The sequence below is a fragment of the Chelonoidis abingdonii genome, chromosome 1 (genome assembly GCF_003597395.2).
Source record: "Chelonoidis abingdonii isolate Lonesome George chromosome 1, CheloAbing_2.0, whole genome shotgun sequence".
In the NCBI taxonomy this organism is placed as follows: Eukaryota; Metazoa; Chordata; order Testudines; family Testudinidae; genus Chelonoidis; species Chelonoidis abingdonii.
The window spans coordinates 201,129,656-201,146,118 of record NC_133769.1 but is presented as its reverse complement, the minus strand read 5'-3'; the positions used below and the strand labels follow the sequence as shown (position 1 = coordinate 201,146,118).

Sequence of the window (16,463 nt, the reverse complement as noted above, 5' to 3'; positions counted from 1 at the left end):
TGTGACTAAAACTTAGCCTTATTCATTATTCCATAATGCGTGAAATAATCTAAGTCAGGAGCTAATGCCTTAAACTGCACTTAGAAATAAACTAGCAGCCAGTGTAGAGCCTCAAGAGTAATATGCTTTTAGAGGGAAACTACAGTAACTCCTCACTTAACGTTGTAGTTATATTCCTGAAAAATGCAACTTTAAGTGAAATGATGTTAAGGGAATCGAATTTCCCCATAAGAATTAATGTAAATCGGGGTGTTAGGTTCCAGGGAATTTTTTTTCACCAGACAAAAGACACACACACACACACACACACACACACACACACGTTTAAAACAAGCTGTTTAATACTGGTACGCAGTGATGATCATTGTGAAGCTTGATTGAGGTGGAGGAGTCAGAGGGTGGGATATTTCCCAGGGAATGCCTTACTGCTAAATGATGAGTTAGCAGTTGGCTGAGTCCTCAAGGGTTAACTCTCATACTCTACAAGGCAGCAGGAATGGAGGGAGGGGAGACAGCATCGCAGACAGAGAGACACACCCTGTGAGAGAGAGAGATGCGCATTTCCACCACTGCCTTGTTAATTAGATCAGCTTGCTGAGACTGCAGCTGCTGCCAGAAGCTCCCTCCATCCTAAGCCCTGTCATGTGTCCCCCCTACTCTATGGAAGATGGGGTAAGTGGGGTGCAGGAGCAGGGGGAGGGACACACTGACATTAGCCCTCCTCTTCCTCTCCTCCCTTCGCCCCCCAGCAAGCAGGAGTCTTAGGGAGCAGCTCCAAGGCAGAGGGCAGGAGCAGCACATGGCAGTGGGGGGAGGGACAGCTGCAACTGTTAGCCTGCTGGGCAGCTGCTGCACAGGGAATTTAAGGAAGTGGGGAGCTAATGGGGGGCTGCCAATCCACCCTGGTTCCAAGCCCCCACAAACTAGCTGCAACAGGCTGCTCTTCCTGCAAGCAGTGGACAAAGAAGGCGGCTGCCAAATGACGTTAGAAGGGAGCTTTGCACAACTTTAAATGAGCATGTTCCCTAATTGTTCAGCAACGTAACAACAAAACAACATTAACCGGGACAACTTTAAGTGAGGAGTTACTGTACTTAAGAAGTAACAGGTTTCAGAGTGGTAGCCATGTTAGTTTGTATCAGCAAAACAATGAGGAGTCTTTCTGGCATCTTAGAGACTAACGAATTTATTTGGGCGTAAGCTTTTGTGAGCTAGAACCCACTTCATCAGATGCGTGGAGTAGAAAATACAGGAGTGGGCTGCCTCGTAGTTGTATTTCAGAAGTAACTTTTAATGTACCAAGAGGAATATGTAACAAATTGTGTGTGGTGGTGGCCTGGTATTCATGATGGCTGCACCTCTAGTGTTACCTTGGGATTTTCAAAAGCACCTAAGTGATTTAGGAGAACACAACCAATTGACTTTCAAAGGGACCACCTTCAGCTTCCATCCTAAACTGACTGATAAAACTGTCTTAAATAAGTATTGCTCAGTGTATGCATCTGTACAACAGTGATTTTCAAAATATATTTTGTTTGACCTGAGTTATCTAGATGCCTATTTTAATAATCATTTTTATGGAGAAAATATCCAGAATATATTTCTAATAAAATACATTGTAAATGTATTTGTAGGGTCGCCTTTGCTTCCTGAACCGCTAAAACCTCAGGCCGTAGTTCCTCTTCAACCCACCATTCAGCCACCATCTGTTCAAAAAATGCAAGAGCCTCTTATACCTATGATGATGCATATATCTCAGACAACTCCTCCACAGACTCTGGAAGCACCACCGCAACCACCTCCCCGGAGCAGGTCATCCCACAGCTTGCCTTCAGAATCGGTTCCTTCACAACAGCAAGTAAGTGTACAACTGAATATTTTAGTTTGTGCCTTAACACAGCCTACCTTGACTTATCACAGATCATGGGAAAGCCCCAGAACAAAAAGAAGTACCATTAATGATTAAACTTAGGATATATTTCTTGAGAATTTTTAATTTTGATAGTTACCTAAAATATAAATTACATGTTCTTACATCGTGTCATGTAACAATAGAATTATAATCTTGTACCTTATATGAAAAATGTGTTTTCTAAAATTGAATACATTTCACAATAACACAAATCCATAACTTACAGACTGAGCAACTTGAGAGAGATCTCTTAAGAAAAAGTATCTATTTAAATCTTGCACAGAAATACTTGGAGCTTCGTACTGGAGCTAATTCATTTCAAGGGTGGAATACTGAGTCCTAATTTTAACAAACGTACATTTATTCTGTTTATTTCCTGGTGTTCATTAAAATATACAATACTCTAAAATAATTTGACATTTTAATTCAGTAATACTGAATGCTCTGTTCTGTGAACTAGCTAAAGTATTTATTTAAAAACAAGCCTTTTGTTTAAGAAAAGCAATAGTTCTTCGGGGAGTGTCCCCGTGGGTGCTCCACTTTAGGTGGTTTGGCACCCTGTGCTTCTTGTCGGAGACTTTTGGTAGCAGTGTGCTGGTTGGCTGTGCACACGCAGCCACCGTCTTGCGCCACACCAAAGGCTACCCCAGGCACACAGGCAACTGCCACCTAGTTCCTTCTCTACCACCCTTGATTTCGGTTGGAATGACAGCAGTGCCCTTATCTACTTTCATATTCCTTTATTCTCTGCCCTTTTCTCAGTTTAATTTCCCTTATTGCTAATCTCCCTTCATTTTTCTTTCATTTCCCATTTAAAAAAAACAACTGTCGTTTTTCTCCCCACCATCAGGCGGAGTCCCTGAAGAGGCATTAGGCTGGGGCTATTCCTATTATTTATTCAGCTAGGCTTGGACATGCCTGGCTTGCCAGGTTTCAAGCACTGTCTGACCTGCAGATGCTCAGTGCCAGTGACAGACAGCCACTCACAGTGTGGCCGTTGCGTGGGGGGGAACACGTTACTCATAAGTGTCCCCACTGCAAGAAACTCACAGCATGGACAAGAAAGGCCAAGGACCTCCAATTAAAACTTTGAATGATATAGAGATCCCTGCGACCTGCCTCCGACCCTCAGTCCAGGACATCTTACCAGGCCTCACCTGCAGCTGCCTCAGATATAGGGTCCTCTTCAAAAATGGCTGCTAAGGACCATGGTCCTAGCAAAGCCACAAACAAGCGGTCTCACTCCTCACCAGACCGGGATTCACCTAAAAAGAAAGCCATCCCTGAATGCACTCAGAGCACCGGGCCGCGAGGCAGCGGGACTGTCCAGTACCAAGAAGCAAAAGATCCTGTGCAGTCTCACTCTCTCACAGCAGCAAAACTAAACCTTATAGCTCGGTACCGAGGGAACAGAAAGCTCAGCCACAGAGCAGCGCTAAGATGCCACCTGCTGCACCAATACAGTATGACAGGTCTGCAGCACCAACAACACTGGTTCCTCCTAGCCTGAGCTTGCCTGCACTGCCGACACTGAGTATCCCGGTACTGCAGCAGTTTGTCAGTCATGCAGACCTCCTCATTGCTTCCACCCTAGGAACTCCACTCTTTGGCAGCGATGGCACCCCAGCCAGGTCAGGGCCAAGTGTTATCAATACACCTGCTGGCTTGGCCCCTCCTCTCTCCAGTGATGATGAGGAGGATGTGGAGACAGGAGTGGGCACATCTCACCACCCCATTCCTAAACCCACTCAGCAACAGAGCTTGGGTTGGCAACCCTCACAATGGGTGTCCCCTCCCATGGCCTTCCTGCTGCAGTGGGCATACTGGGACCTCTGAGCATTATATAGAGCCCAGAAAACCCAGCCATCCAATCCATCCAGATTCAGGACACAGCAGTTGCCTCCACCATCTGGTCTGGCTTCCCTAGAACTGCTGTAGGAGGAAGCTGAAGAATCTGCAGATAGGCCGGAGGATGACACCTTCTGACCTACTCACATCCTGACTTCATCTCCGGACGACACAGTAATGCCACCTCCCCCCACATTGGGAGATGACTTTGAATCCTTTAATGATTTGTTAAAAAAAAGTAGCGGATTCATTAGACATCCCACTGGCTGAGTTACCAGAGACACAACACAAGGTGACAGATATATTGTAAGCTTCTCCGTCAGCCAAGACAGCACTGCCCATTAATGCTACCATCATGGACACAGCAAAAACCATAGGGCATACTCCAGCCATGCCCCACCTTCTTGTAAGTGATCTGACAAGAAGTACTACATGCCAGCTAGAGGAGCTGAGTTCTTCTTTACCCACCCTACTCCAAACTCATTGGTAGCAGAGACAGTTAATCAAAGGGGGAAGCAACATCCACCCAAAACCACCCCTTATGATAAAGATTGGAAAGGCCTAGACCTCTTTGGCAAGAAAGCCTATTCATCAGCGACCTTCCAGTTTCGCATAGTAAACTACTCTGCATTACTGGCCAAGTACACACGCAACTTTTTTTTTTTCCCTCAGGTGTCAACTTTTATTGAACACATCCCAGCTGACAAAAAAGAACAATATAAAGCCGATATAGCAGAAGGCTTCCTCATCGCCAAAACTGCTCTGCAGGCTTCTCTGGATTCTGCTGACACAGCGGCTCACTCCATCGCCGCATCCATTGTCATGTGGAGGACTTCATGCTCCATCTCTCTGGCTTCCCCAGAGAGGTCCAGGCGACAGTAGAGGACTTACCTTTTAAGGGGCAAAAATTGTTTGCAGAGAACACAGACATCTCCTTACACACCCTGAAGGACTCCCGTGCAACATTAAAGATGCTTGGTGTTTATATCCCTGCAAACAAAAAGAAACAGGGCAGATTCTACAACCAATGATTCCGTCCTGCCCCCATACACACACTCAGCTTCAACAACATTATGATCAACTCTGCAAGCAGCTCCAGATAACACGCTGTCAGGCGCAGGATCAGTCGTCTACATCTCAGTCATCCACTTCTAGGCAAACGTTTTGAAGTGTTGGTTGAGGACACGAGAGCCCCACATTCTCCAATCTCAAGAGACACCTCTAATTTCCAGCCCATTTGGGGACCCTTTTACCGAGTCTGAAGAACCAACACCGCAGACAAATGGTTTCTGGAGATTATGCAGAAGGCCTATTCCATCCCCTTTCTTTCCATTCTACTTACCCATCCCCTTTTCCCGTCCCTCTTCAGGGACCCATCTCACAAGCACCTGTTACAGCAGGAAATACACCATCTCCTGCAATTAGGTGCTGTGGAACCAGTACTGGTTCAGCACAAGGGTTGGGGGTTCTACTCGCATTACTTTCTCAGTCCAAAGAAAACAGGTGGATGGAGGCCCATTCTGGACCTACGCAAACTGAACAAGTTTGTGAGAACACAGCGCTTCAAGATGGTAACCCGAGCAACCATAATTCCAGCACTGGAGAAGGGAAATTGGCTGTCAGCCCTTGACCTACAGGATGCTTCCTTTCATGTCAGTATACACCTGGTGCGCAGGAGATTCTTATGATTCACTCTTGGCAACCTACACTATCAATACAAAGTACTTCCCTTTGTCCTCTCTATGGCTCCAAAGGTTTTTTCCAAAGTACTGACTGTGGCAGCTGCACATCTTCGCAATCAGGGTGTGACCATATTCTCCTATCTAGACCACTGTCTGTTAAAAGCACCAACATACGACGAGGCAGTTCACGCCACTCTAATCCTGTTTACAAACCTAGGATTACAAATCAACCTACAGAAATCCACCCTGACCCCAACCCAACAACTGGACTTTATAGGGCCACACCTCAACTGTGTCACGGCATCAGCATGGCTATCCCAACAACGGTTTCTTGCTTAACAAAGCTAATCACAACATTAAGACACAGTGCACAAACATCTGCCAGAACGTGCCTACAACTTCTAGGACCCATGTTGGCTACAACATTCTAGGTGCATATGAGATGTCTACAACCTGCATATGAGATGTCTACAACCTGGCTATGCACTGTATATAGACGGCTTACAATTCCCAGCAGAGTGAAAGACTCACTGATATGGTGGACAAAACAAACAAAGGTCCACTCAGGCGTTCCCTTCTAAAGGGAAACCCCGTCAGTCACTATCACCACAGATGCCTCTCTGGTAGGATGCGGGGGACGCTTGGTTGACAACACCATCCAGGGCCACTGGTCCCTACAGAAGCTCCAAGCAGTTTGAAACACCTGAGATCACTTTCTCCCCCGATCTACAACGAAACTGTCCAGATTTTCATGGACAACTTGGCGACTGTCTTATATATATCGTCAAGGAGGGGCCCTATCTTACCTGCTCTGCATAGAAGCAGTCCACCTCTGGCAATGGTGCATTTTCAACAAAGTAGACATCACGGCATCCTAACTACCTGGAAACCAGAATGCCACAACAGACAACCTGAGCAGGAACTTCTCGCAGATGCATGAGTGGGAACTGGACCGACAAATTCTGCAAACTATATTCTGATAATGGGGATTCCCCTCAATCGACCTCTTTGCCACGACCCACAATGCCAAATGCACACAATACTGCTCCCAAGCGGGACCAGGACACAAATCTCTTGGAGATATCTTCCTCATCAAATGGGAGGTCCCACTCCTCTATCCTTCTCCCCGATCCCCCCGTTGGGTAATGTCCTACACAAGATCAGACAAGACAAAGCCAGGGTTATCTTGATTATACCAACATGGCCCAGACATACATGGTTCTCATACCTGACCCAGATGTCTGTCAGAGCATGAACCCTTCCCCTCCTGCCTCACCTACTGACACAGGATGTAGGATGCCTCCATCACCCCAACGTTCCAACACTTTGTCTCAAAACATGGCTAATCCAGGGATGACAGAACTCGAAACATGCTGCTCCAAGGAGGTCCAAGACATTCTACTTAACAGCCTATGTCTCTTCACATGAAAAACATACACACACAAGTGGCAAAGATTCTCCATTTGGTGCCGAGACAAGCAGATCATTCCACAGTTGGTCCCGTTGCCCACTGTCCTTGAGTACATATTGACACTCAAAATCGGGCCTCTTCACTAGCTCACTCATAGTGCACTTATCAGCCATCACTGCCTTTCACAACAAGGTGGGCAGACTCATGGTCTCCACCCATCCACTGACTTAAGCATTTTCTCAAGGGTACTGAGAACACTTATCCCACATTGAGGGACACGACCCCTATGTGCCTCCCTCTTCCAGCTCAATGAACCCATTTACTTCCCCAAGCCACACACCGACAACAGGGAGGCATCCTTTCACATGCTAGACATCCACAGAGCACTTGTCCTATATGTAGTGAGAACAAAAACATTCAGAAAATCATCCAGGCTATAGTCATATCCACAGCAGAACAATCAAGAGGCCAAACCATTTCCAAACAGACACTTTCTAAATGGATCTATAATTGTATCAAGCTATGTTACCAATATTACAATTTGCAAGCTTCTTCTGGACTTCGCACACACTCCACTAGAGCTATGTCCACATTCATAGTCTTTCTCAAACACATATATCCATCATTGATATTTGTAAAGCAGCTGCCTGGGCATCATCCCATACTTTAACCAAACATTATGCCTTGGAACAGCAGTCAGCTGCAGACGCTCACTTCAGTCTATCGGTGCTCTCCACCATACATAAATCAACTCTGAAGCCCCTCCTCTCCACTGAGGGGCACTGCTCTTCAGTCACCTAAAGTGGAGCACCCACAGGGACACTCTTCGAAGAAGAGAAGGTTACTCATCTTGTGCAGTAACTGGGGTTCTTCGAGATGGTTGTCCCTGTGGGTACTCCACTACCCACCCTCCTCCCCTCTGCTTCGGAGTTTCGACTTGATCCTCTGGGGGTAGAAGAGGAACTGGGTGGCATTGGCTGCATGCCTGGGGTAGCCGCTGGGAGCAGCGTGAGCGCAGCCAACCAGGGCACTGCTACCCAAAGTCTCCGACTAGAAGTGCAGGGCCCTAAGACACCTAAAATTGAGCACCCAGAGGGACAACCATCTCAAAGGACCTCAGTTTATTGCACAAGGTGAGTAACCGTCTCTTTTTAGATATTTCTTAAAAAAAAAAAAAAATTAAAAGCACATTTGCAGTATGTTATGTATGCACAAAAGGCTGGAATTCTTCCCTAAGCTATAACATACTAAAGATCAATGTTAGCAATTAGGGACTTTGCTTCCAGGTAACCAGATATTGAACCAAATTCTCCACTGCCTTAAAGTATCAGTGTACTTGTGCCCACTTACACCAGCAGTGAATTTGGTGTACAGTACTTCTCAGCTGCTGGACTGCTTACTTGGACTGAAAATCAACAAGTAGGCATTGAAACATTTTTTAGAAGACATTTTCGATGGAACAAGAAATTGATGCTTTATGTTTATGTCAACATGCTAGTTATTTTTTCACATCAAAGAATGTGTCAGCCTTAAAAGCATTTAAGCATGTGCTTAAATTGATCCCTATTCATGGTTAAGATGAGGGCTGAATGGGTCTTTGATGGGTTAAAAGATTTTAAATTCTAGTTGAAAGCCTATAAATACCATCTTCCTTCTCCTGCACTTCTCCCTGCCTCTGAGTCACTCCCTGCATTGTGCACCTTTGGCTGCTAATTTTTTTTCTTCTGATGGAAACTTATAACAAAAAAATAGTTTTAAAAATAACCAAAACTTGATTCTCACACTTTGGAGGGTTTTTTTAAACATAATAGTTATGACAGTTTATCTCCATTTTCACAACATGTATAGACTCTACAAATATACTTAAATGGTTAAATAAATGTATCAGAACATCAGAGCTTCTGCAATTCTGTATTCAGAAGTAGATGTGAAATTGTGATAGAGGCACCTGAGCTGCCACAAGAAGTACTGCAGAATGTATTAAATGTTCTGATTTAAATATCGATTCTGAAATGTCATTTTCAAAAGCCTTATTTTTAACCTTTCTGATGTAATTTAAAACTTGAAATTCTTTGTGAAATATGTGCAAGGAATGTCCTTACCGAATCTTATTCTGAAGTTATCTGTATTAATCACAAGGAAAAATTCAGATGTCTTAAGTTATTGTTCTCATCTTTCATTTTTCTTCTCTTCATAGAATTTAATTATAGAATGGAAACTATGGCTATCCCATTTATTTAGTATTTATCAACATTATAGTCTTTTGAAAGGAGTTCTGGATTGAAAATATTAAGTTGACATTCAAGTCTTGAAAGTTTATGGGTCCAGATCCCACTCTCTGATTAAAGATTACTGAATTTTTGTGCATTTGAAAACCTTGAAACTCCTGCTGTCTTTATAAAATAAACTATTGTATGAATTGCATGGGTTCTATAACTATAAGGGTAATCAAAATGTTGCAATATAAAAAAGTACCTTTCAAACTAAGGTAAAACTGATCATTTTAAACGTAAAATGACGTTTTCTGATAGAATGTGAGATTTAAATGCTATAGGGCCTCTCTTGCAAAATGAACTACGTGGACTAAGTGCTTGGAAAAAGTCTTTTAAAATAATCCTAGACTGCTCAAAGTAATATCTGACTTAAATTAACCAGGAAGTATGTTCTTCATGATCAAATTTATAAAATCTTATGCTCCAGTTGCAGTTCTACTTAACAAAATTTTAAAATTCAATAGACAGAGTATTAAGTCCACTGATACACTCATCTTTTATCTGTTGTATACATAACATCAGAGATATTTTTCTTCACACGTAACTATAGTATTTAAAACATTTTGGATAATAAAGGATTATTGAGGTTGGTGAGGTACCTTGGATTTTTCCTCTAATTTTTTTCCTTTGATGTCTTTTTTTTTTTTCTTTCACAAGCAGGAGCAACCATCAGGGTAACAGGTACCTGACTACTTACCAATCTTGTATGTGATCTCCATCTCTTCTAGCAGAAAAGATGTATGAGTCTTTTTTTGCTTCATACATCTGCAGTCTCATTCACATTAAAAACCACTTGTCCACATACTAAAACAACTGTCATCCCATAAAGTTTGCTTTTTCCTTTCTTAATAGATGAATATTGACAGAAGGAGTCTCTTAGCTGTATTTGCTAGCATTATAGTGAAAATTTGACTTCATCATCTTTTATGAACTAATTAAAGTCTTAACACAGCTTGTTTATTTTGTAGAGCAAAATATATCTTCGAAGTAACATGTACCATTACCTCAAATTTAGTCCTGATGAAGCTTTCAGAAAGTGTTTTTTCATGAGAAACAGATTTTACCTTTTCAAAGTCTAAACAGCAGAATAGCTGCTATCCTGGGAAGTAAAATATACACCTCTGCCTTGATATAATGCTGTCCTTGAGAGCCAAAAAATCTTACTGTGTTATAGGTGAAACCGTGTTATTTTGAACTTGTTTTGATCCACCGGAGTGCACAGCCCCACCCCCCGGAGCACTGCTTTACCGGTTATATCCAAATTTGTGTTATATCAGGTGGCGTTATATCAAGGTAGCGGGCTACTCCTTGCCTCAGTATAAAAAATGCGGTCCTTATATGTGAATCCATGAAAGACAAGAATTTGTTTTGAAGACCTCTGACCAACATTACTTAAATATGTCTAGTTAAAATTAGAGTAATTGTGTTGTAGTTGATTTTGGACATCATAAAATTAAATTACTTGCCTGATCAACATGAGATTCAAGCAGACTATATTGAACTGTATCTGACTACTTACATTCGTCTTATAGTTAGCTTTATCTTTTTTCTACATTCCCCATGAAAATTATTAAATGTATATAGTCTAATGCTATTTTTTCCCAAATTACTCCTGCAATTTATGTAGTGTAGTTAAAGATGCATTATTTTTTAATTACAGATTGATATCTGTATTAGGCCAGATCTACACTAGAGACATTTGCAGGCAGAGCACTGTCAGCTGAGGTGTGATTTGTCTGCAAAATTTGTATGCTGGCAAAAGCTCTAGGCTAAAAGTGCTTTTGCTGGTATAGCTCCTTTTGCTTGCCTAAATGGGATAAGCTATCCTGGCAGAAGCTGCTGGTGCTGGTAAAAGTTTTAATAGTAGAGTAGGCTTTAGACTTATAAAGCACATGATGCCATAATTGTGCATTGCTGCCTACTGAGTGTGTTGTTTTATAAAACAATTCTCAGGAGTCAGAACAGCCTGAAAGTAATTATAATAAATAAATAACACTCCGATTGTGAGATAAACAAATGTAGATTCTTTGTAAGCTCAATTTTAGTTGATGGTTGCAGTTAGTGTCCTAGTTCAACAAAACTTTCACTAACAAAAGAATGTTCAGGTTGAAAATTCCAAATTAAGGCTGACACAGCTATGTTAAAAGTTTGAGTTGCTTATGAACTTGAGAATCTCAACAAATATTTTACCTTGAACATAATTCCTTCACTTTAGTTAATTATGGAGCATAAAACTATCCATCATAAGCAATATGATTAATTTAACAAATCTCAGATTTGAGCTTTTTTTAAGATATTGTTAGAGAATGTGAAGGTTATACTGTACACACTTGGTCACCCAAGGAAATTATAAAAGCCGGAATGTTTTTTCATAAGTTTTTAAAAGATGAGGAAGTTGCATGGAGAAAATTTCTATTATTCTCATGTGGTTATATTCTAAACAATGATAACTTGGTATTTAAAATAAATTTTCTGATTGTTTTTTTTAAAAAGCCTGGTGATCAACACTTCATGTGCGGAGAAATGAGTGCCTTAATTTAGGCTTTTTAAAAGTAAAATATATACTACTAACACTAATTTTCCATTCATTATGATACTTAAATATTAATAACATCACCCTTTTTATAAATTGTGACTAAACAATGACCCCACAGCACTTAAAACCTTTTCTGTGCTGTGTTATCAGTTGTTTAGAATATACTATATTTGCCCCAGTTCTTCAAATGGTAAAGTATAGTTTTTATAATTTATTAAATATGGTGTACAGTAGTGCTTTGTCTGATTCAGATGGTTGCATGAGATGTATTCAAGTTGCATCAGGAAATAAGAGTACAAGTTTTATATTTACAAGAACTAAGGAGTTATTTGTCTTTGTGTACTTAGCAAATGGGATTTTTAAAAGAACGTTGCCTAGAAAACAAATAATCATTACTATGTGTACATTGCATATATTATAACTAAACTGCATTGAAGCTTCTGTTTAAGCCCCAAAGCTTCTGCTCTTGCCATAGGAATAATTAGAAATGGGAGATAGTAAGGATTTTAAAAGCAAACTGAAATGCTACTTCTGAACACCTTGTTTTCTTTACAGATTAACACAAATGGAGTCTGTGGCATTAAACTTGAAACAAAGTTAAACAATGACCCTTTTGAAGATCTGTCATTTAATCTGCTTGCTGTGTCAAAGGTTCAGACATCTGTTCGCATATCACCTGTTCCAACTTTAAACCAAAAGGAGTTGACTTGGTTGCCTTCTGCAACACAAAGCAATGTTAAGACTTTGGATACTGTAAATTGCGTGCCAGCAATGCCTCCTAATCCAGCCTATAGCAGATCCCAGGACCATGTATGCAGCTTTCCAAATTCATTGGCTACCAGACTGAACAGCACAAATCCTTTCACTGAAAGAACTGTTAATGCTGGAAACCCATTTAGAACTGAAACCCAAGAACCTGACGTAACTTCACAGCTTTTAATAGAAGGACCTGCTGCTTGTAACCCTTTCCCGTCTCTAAATCCTCCAAATCCTAGTAAAGGCAAGCCTGTGTTCTCTGTCAGTGCTTTTGAAGACAAGTTTTGTTTGCAAAGTAAATCTTCAATAGTGAAAAATGCAAAACCAAAAGGATGGGTAACATTTGAGGAAGAGGAGGATTCCAGTGTAAAACTAAAGACGTCCTCTGAATGTGTTACAGAATTCAAGAGAGCCAGTTCCAGGAAACCTACTGGTTTTCCAGATTTAGTAGGCACTGAACCAAATATATTTCCTGGCTCAGACTTTACCTTTGATAATGACTGGAATTCTACTGATTCCTTCTATACGCTGACAGCAGGAAGACCACCTGCACCTCCTGTACCATCAAGAATAACCCAGACCATATCCCCTGCAGATCCTTTTGCTTTGTTGGCACCTAAAGTGTCACCAACACAAGATTTTACAGAAAGATAGACATTCTAAAATACAAGAGATCTTAAGTTTGTTGCTAGGTGTATCCAAAAGAATAATTGTGCATTGAGGTTATTCTATGTGCAATATTCACTGTCAAATGCACTGAACCTTAACTTTATTCATAGCAACCACTGTTTGTGTACAAATTTTGAATATGTATATATGGTAGTGCACAAAAGAATTGTCCACAATTACTATAAATTTAGATGTAGTCATACTGAAAGGATTAGTTAATCCTAATAGAATGTATAATGCTCTTGGAAATTAGTTTTTGTTTATGAAGCACTTTCATTTCTGTTCTCCTCAGAGGAATTTCAAAATGCTCGAGAGACTTCCAGCTGTTAGACCCCTTCAATCCCTTTTTACTATTTGGTAACTGATATTTATAAATATTTACCAAAGACCAGCCAAAGTTTAATCAAAATATTGAATGTGGACAGGTACTATTTAGAAAGTAATTTATAACAGAGGTTATGGAGATTAGTAAGGCTTAATTATATTTAAGTTTGAGGCACAAATTAAAATAGTTACTTTCAAAATACAGACAAGACCTCATGTACTAATATAATAAATAATAAATTTATTGACTTTTGTGTCTAGTAATTTCCACCATTTGTTGATGTAAACTTAGAGTAGCTATTTAGTATTCAATTTCATTCATTTATTCATCACTCTCTTAAAGGCTTTTTTTTCCCCCAGAAATTGGAAACTTCTGATATTACGAAAGTCTTTCTCTTCATCCTTGAAAAATAAATCACATTTTTCATCTTTTGCTTAGATTTTTAAAAACAGGCTCCCTCAACAGAGAGTGATGTATTTCAATTAGTTTATCTTTGGCTATCTCATTTTTGTGTCCCAGTCATTCTAGAAGAGTTTCTCCCCTCTGTAAAGAGCTGGATGAGGAAATAAGCAATTATGCTGTGACTTCAGGAGTGTGTGTTGAGCACCATTTTGCCCAGTTTCGTCCCTCTCTACTAACTGCTATATTTTCAATACCTTGCTTTCAGCAGAGAAAGCAAGAGAGCAGCAACCCTCTGAGCTGAAGGGTACTGTTCTATCCGCCTTCTTGCTAAATCAGCATTCTTCCCTCCCTCAGAGGTTATAAACACTACATTTGTTGTGCTGCTTTGAAGTCAGTGGAGGCTACATCTTTTTGCATAGGATACTGTAAACATGCAACTGGTCCTGTTTCTATGGTTGCCTGAAGTTCACAGTATTTACATAAAATATGGGTATTTTGGTATCTTGAAGGAATTTAAAATAACAGATTTCTTTAGCAACACTTACGTATGCTAAAGAAATGGTAATGTTCCTTACCATCACAGTGTCCTTTATAACATGACTTTTATATAAAAAAGTTGTGTACATTAATCAAAATTGGAATGCATCAAAATTTGATTGAAATGTATCGGGGGTGAGGCACCATACACACCTGCACTTACTGGCTTATTAGCAAACAAATCATGCTATTTTTGTAACATTTATAAGTGAATCATAGTTTACTAGCATTACATTTATAGCAGCAAAAGAATATGACAATACTACTTCTAAATTCTCCAATACAATCAAAATTCCATTCAGAAATAATCCACTCTTCCTTTAACAGTAAAATTAGGAGATGCTGTTGGATAGAAGTTACAGTTGTGAGTTTTATATTGTGCTTTTCTTCTGTTCAGGCATTAAAAAGTTCTTGTAAATTTTAAACACAGTACCTGTGATAAACTTTGTGCTTCAATATGTGAATTAACTGTGGCTATTAACATCTATGTGATTGGTGGTTTTGGTATACAGGCTTACATTAGAAAAACAATTTTATTTTGGAAACTTTGCTTGTGCAAATTGCAGTTTTGTGATGAATATGTTCCTTGATGAATATTTAATTACAGTGCTTACAAACTGCTGTCTAAAATGTACTTAATATGCAGCACCTCAACACTTGTATGGGATTAAGGAGTTTGACAAAATACTGCACAAAAAGATGCTAAAATATATAGTACAAATAGCTAACCACTGTAATGTGTATTACTGGAAATAATTACTACCAAAAGGACTAAAATACTGAGAAGTAAAGTTAGAAATGCTAAACATATTTTCATGAATTGTTCCCTGTAGTAAATTGCTCTGTTAATGTGTAACAATTTTATTGCTTGTGGCACACAATATTTATGACTGCATACTTTACAAAACTGCAGTATTAAAACTCAGTGGCATACTACATTCTGTATCTATCCTGTGAAATGCAGTGATGTATTATTGAAGTAAATACACCTGTCTTTAAGGAGTTTCTTTATTCTCTTTTATTTTAGGTACTTACATGGCCCCTATTATCACGATATGTGAGTGTCTCATGATCTGTAATGCATTTATTCTCACAATATCCCTGTGAGGTAGGAAAGAACTATTATCTCCATGTCACAATTGGAGAACAGAGGCACAGAGAGTAAGTGACTGAACCAAGATCACAGGCAAAGCAGTGTGTTGGATCTCAGACCAGGTCTACACTGACTTATAACTACGTTGCTCAGAGGTGCGAACATTCCACACCCCAAGCGTCGTCGTTATCTCAGCCTAACCCTCTGTGTAGACAGCAGTATGTTGACAAGAGAGCTTCTCCTGTCGACATAACTACCATCTCTCAGGAAGGTGGATTAACTACCCCAGTGGGAGAAGCTCTCCCATTGGCATAGTAGCATCTTCACTAAAGCACTATTGTGGCGCAGCTGTACTGCGGTAGTGCTGTACATTAAGACCAGTCTCTGAAGTCCCGGGTTAAAACCCTAACCACAGGACTGTCCTTCCTCTCCTAAATTAAAGGATAATGTCAACCACAAATAGAGACCCACACAGCAATCCATCCTGTTGCTGCTTTTTAGCTGGGCCAGAGGAAAAGCAGGTTCCATTGCTGCTGTTGCCTCTACTTCTGAATGAGGAGGAACTGCCACTGCCCTCACTAAACGACCCCTTCACCATCAAATCATTCTTCCATTCTCTTACATTTCTGCTTCAGATTGAATTTATAATTTTAAAATCTACTTTTCTGAATTAGTAGGGTCCTTTTAAAACATATAGTAACTTTCTGAGAATCTTAGTCAGAAGACTTTTTACCCGTGGATAATCAATTTTCACAGTAACGTGGTGGAACTGCTTGACATTACGTATATTAACAGATCTGGAAGTATAAAATAAGTACCCAAATTTGCAATGATTTTGGATCAGATAGGCACCCTCTCTCAGGTTTGAAAATTATGTTAGAGGTGCAGCTATTTTAGTGTGGAGTGTATTAGGAGTAGATATTTTTTCCACCAGGATCCAATGTCTATTCACAGTGAACGGGCATTGATCCCTGTCGTAGCTGGACTGAGACTAGCTGCCGTGCAATTACTTTGGATGG

General features: G+C 40.4%; 1 protein-coding gene across 13 annotated transcripts in view; it reads left to right on the top strand.

The window, feature by feature from the left end:
- Nucleotides 1-15,350, top strand: part of SYNJ1 (synaptojanin 1) — a 145,589-nt gene extending 130,239 nt beyond the window's left edge. For 9 of the 13 annotated variants that reach the window (XM_032794934.2, XM_075073445.1, XM_032794935.2 and 6 more), the window contains 2 exons: nucleotides 1,635-1,858; nucleotides 12,218-15,350. In XM_032794934.2, coding sequence (XP_032650825.1) covers nucleotides 1,635-1,858; nucleotides 12,218-13,072 — 1,079 coding nt within the window. In that variant the 3' untranslated portion in view covers nucleotides 13,073-15,350. Of the gene's footprint in view, nucleotides 1-1,634; nucleotides 1,859-9,783; nucleotides 9,808-12,217 lie in introns of all 13 variants that reach the window. The other 4 variants (XM_032794940.2, XM_032794939.2, XM_032794937.2 and 1 more) reach the window with 2 other exon arrangements.
- The last annotated feature ends 1,113 nt before the right edge of the window (nucleotides 15,351-16,463 follow it).